Source organism: Rattus norvegicus, chromosome 2 (genome assembly GCF_021556685.1).
Source record: "Rattus norvegicus strain SHRSP/BbbUtx chromosome 2, alternate assembly SHRSP_T2T, whole genome shotgun sequence".
Classification (NCBI taxonomy): domain Eukaryota; kingdom Metazoa; phylum Chordata; class Mammalia; order Rodentia; family Muridae; genus Rattus; species Rattus norvegicus.
In genome coordinates, this window is record NC_141535.1 from 197,040,528 (window position 1) to 197,051,963 (window position 11,436).

At 43.0% G+C, this 11,436-nt stretch overlaps 1 protein-coding gene and 1 long non-coding RNA gene across 2 annotated transcripts; one reads left to right on the forward strand and one right to left on the reverse strand.

Annotated features, from left to right (window-relative positions):
- The first annotated feature begins 944 nt into the window (after positions 1–944).
- Positions 945–6,290, forward strand: Lamtor5 (late endosomal/lysosomal adaptor, MAPK and MTOR activator 5). Its single transcript, NM_001106462.1, has 4 exons — positions 945–1,198; positions 2,022–2,083; positions 4,097–4,214; positions 5,846–6,290. The coding sequence occupies exons 1-4, from the start codon at positions 969–971 to the stop codon at positions 5,904–5,906; spliced, it is 471 nt and encodes a 156-aa protein (NP_001099932.1). The 5' UTR covers positions 945–968; the 3' UTR covers positions 5,907–6,290.
- LOC147996485 (uncharacterized) lies at positions 6,080–8,885 on the reverse strand. Its single transcript, XR_015676761.1, has 2 exons — positions 7,548–8,885; positions 6,080–6,792 (listed from the first exon to the last, which is right to left on the reverse strand). It is a non-coding gene; the product is annotated as an uncharacterized LOC147996485 (long non-coding RNA).
- Between the last annotated feature and the right edge of the window lie 2,551 nt (positions 8,886–11,436).

Here is an 11,436-nt window from a genome sequence, read left to right on the forward strand (position 1 = left end):
GTTATATGACATACTGTGTCTAAAACAAAAAAAGGAAATATAAAATTTAAAACTCAGTTATTTCAAAGTAATAATACATGGTCTTCACCATCACCTAAACCTAATTTCTTTTCCTAAAACTTCCAACCACCTAGCTATCAGAAGTATCAATGCAAATTAAATTTGGCACATGGCAGTAAATCAGAGGACGGAGGTGGGAGGATTCGAGGCCAGCCTGTGCACCATTGTTGTTAAGATTCTGACACTTTCCCACCATTTAGTTTGGGGTTTCAACCTGTGCCATCTCTTCCTTTAGTCCCTTGTGTGCACCCCTCTCCATCGGTCCTGTGTGATCGGTTATTTCTCCGATACTGGTGAAATGAGTCAATTTAAACCAGACTAGATTATGTTAAAGGTAGGTTTATTGGGAAGTTGCTCTCCGTGGGCGATTCACATCCCCAAGGACCAAGGCCAGGGAAGTCTCCATGGGGAAAGAGGGGGTGGGGGAGGGAGGGAGAAAGAGAGAAGGGGGCATGCATGCAGAGAGAGAAGAGAGGGAGAGACCAAAATGTCTAGATTATGTAAAGAGGAATCTCTGGGGGAAGGGCAGCCCAGACCCTGGGTTGCAAAATTCAGGGCTGGGAATATGGCATGCCAGCTAGGGATTGAGGGATGTTGTGAGAACCTGAAGTCCAGGTATGCTATGATATGTAAAGTATACACCCCAGTCTCTTGTCCTGGAGTCAGAAACCGAAGACTGTCTTCTTGGCGATTGCCCTATTGCCTAGATGAGACCCTGCCGGATCTGCCTGGTTACTTTAAAACTTAAACAAGATCTACCTCTGGTTAGGACTGGACATTGTTTGAACCAAAATCCAAAGGTTAAAAATCACTAAGACCAAATGCTAGGCCAGGAAAAGGCCCTGGGGCCCGACCTCAGACCTCCTTGCGGATGGAGAATAATCTGAAGGCCCATTACACCGAATCAAATGCCAGCTAATGCCGGTTCTGTAGTGGTAGCTATGTCTTTTCGTAAAGAGTGCGAACGCGGCGCCACGATGAATTTGTTCCCTCTGGAGACGCCGTCCGCGCGCCCGCCTCGGTCAAGTCACGTGACCGAGGCTTGCTGTGAAGGAGGAAGTGTTTTGCCGAGGGGTCTTGGGCTGGGGCGGACAGTGTACGGGATGGAGGCGACTTTGGAGCAGCATTTGGAGGACACGTGAGTAGTGCGTGCAGCACGTCCTGGGCTCGGGACAGGGGGCTGGAGTGGGACAAGCCGCATGGACCGCGAGTGTTTCCGGATGCCTTCGGGGCGCTGGGCGGCGAGCAGGTGACTTCTGCAAACAACTGGGCCGCTCGTGACTGGATATTAAAGTTTTGCTAGGCTCTGTGAGCTTCTTTGTAGAGCTAGAGTCTTGCGGGCCCAAGCGAGAGAGGCCCAATCAGCTGTCGTGTTGAAGTTGTCCTTACAGTCGAGTAGCTCTTCAGAAGTTTGGGAAACGGATTAAGTTTGGGGAAGGGTGTCCCAGGTGTGCTAAACTGAGCCCCCGCGGTGCAAAAGCACACGCACATCGTCCTGTGTTTGTAACCCATCAGTTACTCAGCGCTTGTGAAGTAAATACATCCGTTAAGTTTTTCGGCTATCTCTAAAATTTAAAATTGGGAGGTCTTACAAGAAGACGCGCTCCCTTCAGCTTCTTAATCCCTTCCAGGAGCAATTTCTGTTACTTAGATTCGTAACAGTTTTCTTAATGAGTTGCTGTCCTAGAGCATGCTTTTATACCAAGGACAGAACCCTATAGATAACTGCATTGTTTGTGGCTTTGTGAAGCAGAGGTACCTGGCTCAGTCTGTTGTGAAAAAAAAAATCCTTTCTTTATTTAAACTACTCACAGTTTTTCTTTTGGAAGGGGAAGAAGTTTTTTTAAGGACTGATTTGAAGTGGTTAATACTCGGTGCATAGAAAACCTGTTTGTGCTACAATAATTTGAAGTATTTTCTTAATATCATCTGGTTCATTTTTCTTGCGCTCCCAAAATTAGAATGAAGAATCCATCCATTGTTGGAGTCCTATGCACAGATTCACAAGGACTTAATCTGGGCTGTAAGTGTCTGCTACTAGCCTCCCTTTGGAGTTCACTGGGAGTCTTAACTTACTTTGCTACTATTTTGTAGTTTTATTCCTGTTACTGTTGGGGTACAGAGATTATCTCTAATTAAGAGTAGATAATTGAAGCCTTTCAGTTGTTTTTTAAAGGCAGAAATATTCCTCCCAGTTCTACCGTTGGTTCTACTAAAATGGTTTTGAATAAATTTTAAGTGGTCTGGAAGAGGGCTTTAGATAAGGAAAATCATTGCTGAATGCAGTCTCTGTGCAGGGACTGTGCAGTAAGTTATTGTCAGTAAAAAAAATAGGGATTTCATAGTTAGACACATTTGACTTCAACCCCATTCTCCTATGCTGTCTGCTAGCAATGTGAGTTCAGAACAGAGGGAGCCTCTTGGGGCTTCAGTTTCTTCACTGGGTTGATTTCATATATATATGTGTGTGTATGTATACATATAATTGTGTGTGTGTGTATCTTTGAAGAGTTACATGTGTTGGGCTCTTAATTACCAGACACCCTTATTATTATTATTATTATTATTATTATTATTATTCCTCCTCCTCCTCTTTTTTTTTTTTTTTTAAACTTAACTCTACATGACCCTGACTGTCCTGGAACTCACTTTGTAGACTAGGCTGGCCTGTAACTCAGAGATCTGCCTGCCTCTATCCCTTGAATGCTGGGAACAAAGGTGTGCACCACCACACCCAGCCAGGCACCATTCTTAGTGTTTTGCATTCTAAAACTTAAATATCCCCCCCCACACACTCCCAGAGTCCTTTATGGTAAAGAAATTAAACTTGGAGCTTAAGTACCTCACCCTGGGTCATAGAACTAATGAATGGTTGAGATAGGATGTTTTTAAAGCTGGCTCCAAAGCTTGAAACACTCGGTACAGAACCAAGATGTGATGTTCAATAAATTGTACCAATTACAAATAAGGAACTAAGTCCAGAAAGGTAAATAGCTAAAGTTAATTAATGTCAGAAACTCATAAACCCAGGAATTCTTATGACTGATGCAGATTTTCAGAGCTCTGATCTTTTGCTGGTATGATAACTGACAGAAGTAATACAGTTATGTCTTATACAAAAAGCAGCCATTTGGAACTAAGGTAAAAATTTTGAAGCATTTGCCAAGCCACTAATGAAACATCTTTAATGCGCATGTGAAAAAAAACTGAGTAAGTAAAACCTTGACGGTGTGAAGTGAAGTTGCTATTTCCAGGAGCCTTGCAGGCTGCACCTGGGCCTGTGGATTTTTGTGTGGTGAGTGGTGATAGTGCAGAATTTCTGCCAGGGTGCTATACTGTCTGCCTCCTTAGGTTCAGGTGTAAGCAAGCACCTGGTGCCTTTATTTCAGGAATCTATGATCGGCTTGGTGGTTACCTTTTCTACTTAGAACCTGATCTAATTAGCAATACAAGCTAAAGCAGTAACAGTAAAGAATCGGGGGACGTTTGAAAGGAGCCCAGCTTATGCTAGCAGAAATCGTTGCTCACAGGTCTTCACATATGCTGGCAAGGTGATCTTACAGCTGGACTTCTGAGTAATGGCTTGTTATTTGAGGTTGAGCATAGGAAAAGAAACTCAGATTTCATTTCCCATAAGGAATTAATTAGTGTCAACAAGCCCCTTATCCATATCGAACGCTTTTTGTCACTCTCGCCTTTGAATTTCTTGGTTTCGGCAAGGTTCCTATAAAATGAAGTTAGGCCCATCAGCTGACTTGAATTACAGCTTCCTTGTATGCTTGAGAAGGTGTTTAGAGACAGTATAGTGATGGGAATGACTCTGGAAACTGCGTGTCATTTACGACTTTGCTGATTTAAGAACAACTAACTGCCAGACGTTCTCACTGATGGAGTCAGCTGAGGACCAGGTGGGATATCATTCCATGTTAGAACTTAACATAAAGCAAAAGGCTGTGAGCTTTTTAACAAATAATTCAGGAGAAGGTACTAACCTGTAAGTTCATGTTAATTTTAGACACTTTTCACTATTTCCTAGGCCGTGGTACCCTGTCGGATGAGCATGCTGGAGTGATATCTGTTCTCGCCCAGCAGGCAGCTAAGCTGACCTCTGACCCCACCGACATCCCTGTAGTGTGTTTAGAGTCAGATAACGGGTGAGTACGTGTCAGCACACCCCTTCTTTTTGTTCTGACAACCTGACTGGGCTTCCCGCGCATTCAACCGTGGTTCTTTAGTCAGTGTTCCACAGAGCCGATGGACATCCAAGCCCCATGACAGACAGACCTTCATTCAAATGAGAAGAACAGTCATGAGCAGTCAGTTTGCCCCCCCAGAGCAAAACAGTAAAAACACAAAAACTGATTAGTTGCATAGAATTCCCTAAAGTACTGTTTTAAAGATATTCCTAGATAAAGGTCTTTATTCAAATGCTAAGTGATACAAGAAAACAAAACTGTGGGGCTGGAGAGATGCCAGTGCTTAAGATGAGTGTGTGAGCCACAGTCCTGAAGATAGCAGCTCACATTCTACACCCCAGCCACACAACAGACGCCTGTGACCAAGCTCCAAGCCAGAGAGGCAGACACAAGGGTTGCTGGGGCTTGCTGTCTTCCAGTCTAGCAGAGAAAAGGCGTCTCTGGCTCAGGGATAAGAGCACACAGAAGTATCACAGCTCCAGGAATAGATGCAGAGTGATAGAGGACACCTAGCAGCTTCTTCTGACCTCCATGCATGTACATAGTTGTGTGTGCATGCACACACTTGTATGTGCACACTTGCACAGACATAGAATGTATGAACCTTTAAAAATGCATACTATGATCAGTCAGGGGGAGGGGTGGGTGGGAAAGAATTGGGTATTAATATTAATGTATATATAATGTATATGCAGATTAAAATTAGAACCAGGAGCCAGCAAGATGGCTAAGCAAATACACGTCCTTGCCAAGTGTGATGACTGGAATTCCATGCCTGGAACCCACATGGTTAAAGGAGAACAAACACCTGAAGTTGTCATGCAAGCAGCACACATACAGACACCGAAAAACATACAATAAAAATTAGGAGCTGGGGAGGTAGCTCAATGGTTGAAAGCATATACTGCCCTTCCAGAGGACCTGAATCAGTGCCCAGCACCCACATTTGAAAGCTCACAACCACTTGTAACTCCAACTCCAGAGATCTAACACCACTTTCTGGCCTCCTCAGGCACAGACAGACACACACACACATAACAACTTCTCAGGCACATACAGACACACACATAACTTTTTTTTTAAATTTTTTAATCTAAAAATTAGGACCAGGAAGGAAGCCCGGCTAGTGATAGCATATTCAAGGCCCCGGAGTCTAACTCCAAGGATTCCACAAAAAACCTCCAGAAAAAATCAGAATCATGTTGATAGTAGGGTTAAGGATTACTTTGTTTTTAAAAAACTTCAAATGTGTAAAGGATTGATTTCCTTTTTATGTTATATTTACCCGTGATTCTCAGATGTTTCATGCCCGTCTGTGGTATCTACTTGTTTATTTTATTTATCTTATAGGAAGATGTGCCTCATGGTTTGAGAATGTAGTTCCCTTATGGATGGGAAAGCAGGCAGAGGTTATGGCAGGAGGAGTCTGACTGCCACTTCTCAACAGGGACTGTTCATATTTGCTTTTGTATGTAGATATAAATTGCTGTTGTTTTAGATCTTAAACTAAATATATTAAATATATTTAATCTTATATTCAAGATACATGTATTAAGAGTGTGCTGAATATTTTCTATTTGGCTTTTCAGGAATGTTATGATCCAGAAACACGATGGCATCACAGTGGCTGTGCACAAAATGGCCTCTTGACATCTGATGCCAGCTCTCCAGTGGTCTCCCACCGGGATTCAGTCATGCCTGTCTCAGTTAACTTGTAAAACTATTAAAGTTCCAGAAATCGGGCCATTCACTTAATGTCCAATGTGGACTTCTTATTAATATGACAGTCAGTTACCAAGACGTCAGTTAGGAGTGTGGTGGCCTTGTCTGGGCTTTTGTCACTCTGCTCTTTGGTGACAGCCACTGTAGTCCAGGATCATATCCCTCATGGCCTAGAACTGTGTAGCCCAGGCTGACTTCAAATTTATGGTCTTCCTGCTTCAAACTCCTATATCCTGGGATTTAGCATTTGTCATGGTCTAGGTCACTTTGTATATAGAACTTTGTTGTGGTCAATAAACCTATTCTGAGGGAAGTTTGCTTCATTTCTGGTCTTTTAAAATTCTTATTTAATGCTCATTTTTCTTTTTTCAGTTAACAAATTGTGAATTTTTTTTTCTCTAAAAGTTCTCTATCCCACACTACTTGCTTCTCTTTCAGTGTCTTAAAATGTCTGTGTTCTTATGCAAGGGCACATGGACCAAACATTTCCCTCAACCTGAGTGACATGGGTAATATTGTAGAGTCCTTAATAAGACAAGAAACTATTTCTCATTATAAAATACAGTAGGTGCTCCTGGTTTTGTATGTAACTAAAGCCTAGGGGTTAGCATAGTCACCATCTGAACTCTTAACTGAGGGGATGCCTACATCCTTTGTTTGGTTATTTGTTTGTTTGGTTGGTTGGTTTTTCCAAGACAGGGCTTCTCTGAGTAGCCCTCACTGTCCTGAAATTTGGTAGACCAGCTTAGCCTGAAACTCAGAGATCTGCCTGCCTCTGCCTCCCAAGTGCTGGGATGAAAGATGTCTGCCACCACTGCCTGGCAGGGAGGGACTACATTTTAAACATCACCCAGAGCATATCAGAAATAGGCATGTTGGACAATTTTTTTTTTAACCATTTGAGAGTAAAAATAATCTTCAGCCTTCAGTGATTCTCAACAGAGTACTGCACAAGAAGGTGAAAAGGAATTTGTGTGTGTGTTACATTGCTCCATGTAAGCTGTGTGTGAATTCAGCTTATATGTGTTAGGACCAGAAGACAGCTGTGGGAGTTTATTCTCCTACCATGGGTCCTGGGGACCCAGCTCAGGTTGTTAAGCAGAAACTTTTACCCACTGAACCATCCTGCCAGTCCTAGTTTGTCTATTTGTTTAAATAGCGTCTACTGCTCTTTGGCAATTTAATACTTCCCTATATAAAATAAATTCTAGAACATTAGAGTAAGGTGCTGTTTACAGAATAAGGATTTTGAGTAAGATGCTTGAAGGTCTTAAGCTGGTTCTTAAGTAGAAGGGTAGTCTATAATGTTTAGGTATTCAATATATATGTTTTATCTGCACCACTGTCAAACCCATTCTGAGCATGACCTTTGTCTTACATCCGAAGCTCTGCTGACTAGGGGCCAAGTATTCAAGCTTCTGAGCCTGTCAGGACATTCTCTGTCAAACCCCCACACTGGAGACAGATCATTTTCTTTTTTTTTTTTTTTTTTTTTTTTTTGGTTCTTTTTTTTTCGGAGCTGGGGACCGAACCCAGGGCCCTGCGCTTCCTAGGCAAGCGCTCTACCACTGAGCTAAATCCCCAACCCCAACAGATCATTTTCTAGTCTGTACAGAACTAAGGCTGAAGTGTGGTTGCACAGGGTTTTCCCCTGATTTGATGTATTAACTTGATTAGACTATGAGAGGCCAAGATACTTGAGTTAAGCCATTTCTGAATGTTTCTGGCAAAGGCCACTTGAATCAATATGTTTGTGAGCTTCCTGTAACCCACTGAGTCCCTGAGTAAGCTAAAGACCTGTTCTTTCTCCCTATTGTTTGATTCTTTGACCTAGGGTACTGTTCCTCCATTCCTAGACTGACTGAAACTTACACCTCAGTTTTGGTGGCCTCATTTGGAATAGAACCTGACCATTGACTCCCAGGACTGCAGTTTGCTCATTGCAGATGTTGGTCTTCTTAGTGTCTATAATTATACAAACCAGTTACTTAGAGTAAAATTTACTGTCGCCACTTCTTCTGCCAACTGTTTCTGGCTCTGAAGAACATTATTTCTTGGGGAAAGCCAGGCAAATTCCTCAGTATACTGGATGTTTTATGTCAACTTGACACAAGTTGAGGTCATGAGAGGAGGGAACCTCAATTAAGAAAATGCTTCCACCTGGGGAGACTGCCTCTTGTGGCCAGGCAAGAACGCCAGGGGATCAAGAGGGACACCAGTCCACCTACAAATCTTTCTACTCAAAACCTATCCTGTGTATAAGAAATGCAGGGATTGGGGTTGGAGCAGAGACTGAGAGACAGCCGGCCAATAACCAGCCCAACTTGAGACCCATCTCATGGACAAGCACTTGACACTATTAATGATACTCTGTATGCTTGCAGACAGGAGTCTAGCATGGCTGTCTTCTGAGAGGCTCCACCCACCAGCTGACTCAAACAGAAGCAAACACCCACAGCCAAACAGTGAATGGAGTTTGGGGACTCTTATGGAAGAATAGGAAGGATCACAGCCCCTAAGGGGATAGGAACTCCATAGGAAGATCAACAGAGTCAACTAACCTGGACCCTTGGGGCTCTCAGAGTCTGAACCATCAACCAGAGAATACCCGTGGGCTGGACCCAGGCCTCCCCACACACACGTAGCAGATGTGCAGCTTGTTCTTCACAGTGTTAGCTCCCTAAGGACTGGAGCACGGGCTATCCCAAAAGCTGTTGCCAATATGTGAGCTATGTTCTTCCTGCTGGGCTGCCTTGTCTTCCTCAGGAGAGGAAGCTCCTAGCCTCACAGAGAATTGAAGTGCCATGGTGGAAAGAAAGGAAGGTAGGCAGGAGGACCACCCAATCAGAGGAGAGGGGATGGAGTTAGGATTGTGTGTGTGAGAGGGGGATGTAAAGTGAATAAGTTAAAAAGAGAGAAGAGAAAAGGAAGGAAGGAAAAGAAAATGCTTTCATAAGATATGGCTGTAGGCAGGCCTTTAAGGGCATTTTCTTGCTTAGTGATTGACAGGGGAGGGTCTAGTTCATTGTGGGTGGTGTCACCCCTGAGGTGGTACTGGGTTCTATAAGAAAGCAGGCTGAGGGTTGGGGATTTAGCTCAGTGGTAGAGCGCTTGCCTAGGAAGCACAAGGCACTGGGTTCGGTCCCCAGCTCCGAAAAAAAGAACCAAAAAAAAAAAAAAAAAAAAAAAAAGAAAGCAAACTGAGCAAGCCAGTAAGCAGCACCCTCCATGGTTTCTGCATCAGCTCCTGCCTCCAAGTTCCTGTCCTGTTTGAGTTCCTGTTCTGACTTCCTTCAAAGATGAATAGATATGGAAGTGTAAGTCAAATAAACCCTTTCCTCCCCAGCTTGCTTTTTTGTCATAGTGTTTCCCTAACTAAGATACTTAGGTCTGATGATCCACTAGGACTCAAAAGATTCAGCATTTCCCTGTAATCATGTTTATTATAGTAAAAGGAGGATTGACAAAGAGAAATGGTGTTTCAGACAAACGAAAAAAGAAACAGGGCACGAAGTTCCAAGAACTCTCCTTTAGTCAAGTCACATAGAATGCACTTAATTTCTCCAGCACTGAGTTGTAACATTTATGAAATATCTTCATCTGGAAAAGTCATTATACACTCAGTGCCCAGAGGAGGCTGATCACATGAGCATTTTCTACTAGCAAGTGTCAAACTTGCAGGTTCCCAGAAGGGAGTGTTTAGCATAAGTCAGATTGTTTGCTCCCTATAGGAACAGTGATGGCAGAGATTCCCCCGAAGGCTAAGTTCACAAATGCCAGCTCAGGCCAATTCTGTAACCTGACTTTTGTTATGGTATGTTATGTTTTATTTATTTATTGGAGGGGGGTTTAGGGGTTGGAACAGGGTTTCTCTGCATATACTTAACTGTCCTGGAGCTCCCTTTGTAGACCAGGCTGGCCTTGAATGCAGAGATCTGCCTGTCTTTGCCTCCTGAGTGCTGGATCAATGGCCTGTGCCCCTGTGCCCCTGTGCCCCTGTGCCCCTGTGCCCCTGTGCCCCTGTGCCCCTGTGCCCAGCTTTGTGAGTCAACCTTTTGTTTGTTTTTTGAGACAGGCTTTTTCTGTGTATCCCTGGCTGTTCTGGAACTCACTCTGTAGGCCAGGGTGGCCTCGAACTCAAAAGTCCACCTCCCTGTCTCTGCTTCCTGTGTGCTGCCTGGCTCTGAATCAAGTTTTTATACCTAAGGACTGAACAGGACAAGGAAAGCTGGGTGACTTTCTTAACCCAGTAGAGTTGTGCTAAACTCTGAGTCCCAGGGCTGAAAAGTATTCATACGTTATCAGATAGCGGAACAATGGTAGTAAGAAATTATGGTAAATTCTTACCAAATAGCTTTAGGGCCAAGAGTTAAGAGGTTATTGGCTGAGATATTCATATGTTTAAAGACTCTGTAAACACGACATTGAGTCAGTGGGTATGAGTGCTGATATATTAACTAATATCCCAGATAGCTTAATAATTCTTTCCTCTAGTTAACAAGAGTGATTCGCAATTTTTTCCTTTTTGGAGGGAGAGGGTGGGAGTGAGGGCAGGGTCTGACTTTAACCCTGATTTGCTCAAACTCAAAGCACTCTTCCTTACTTCAGCAATTGGTGTGCTGAGATTATAAGTGTGAGCTACCATAAACAGCAGTAAGAAGTATTATTAATCTTAAACAATTTTGCAAAAATAGTATTAGCAACATTTTATAGCGTTGGAAACAAATCGGAAGAGGTTAACTTACTCAGAATTTTCAGACTTAAAATGCAAAGCTGAGATTCTATCCAAACCAGCATTACTCACTAGCCCTTGACAGTTTCTATATAAAAGGTTTGATGAAAGGGCTCATCTCTGAGGACTCCAACATCCTCTTAGCCTGCCTACACATTCCTCTCCATCTCAAACCCTGCCTCAGGGCTCCGGGAGGAGCTATCATATCAAGCTCAATTCATCTCTTCTAACTAAATCATAGGTTTGCTTTAAAAGAGTAGCAATCCTGCCACCAAAGACCTTGAAAACAGTTCCATGGATGGTCACTAAAAACATTTTCTGGTGTGTATAATTATCACAAAGCTCTCTGAAAAGCATGCCTCTTCCTCTGGGTTTTGCCTTCTGCTGAACGTTTATTTGGTCTTTCCCACCAACACTACATATCTGCACCATCCATCCATGATTGTATTCACTAAGCAGTCTCCCTAACTAAGCCATCCTTCTTTAAGAATTTTAATAAAGGTTGGGGATTTAGCTCAGTGGTAGAGCGCTTGCCTAGCTAGCGCAAGGCCCTGGGTTCGGTCCCCAGCTCCGAAAAAGAAAAAAGAAAAAAAAATGTTAAAGATTTTAATTAAAAAAAAATTAGAGATGGGCTTTAAGAGGATGAAAAGTCCTGTGTTTAAAAAACAGAACAAGAGGGCAGATTTCCAGATCAAACAAAGAAATCATACTTTGGTTTAAAATACA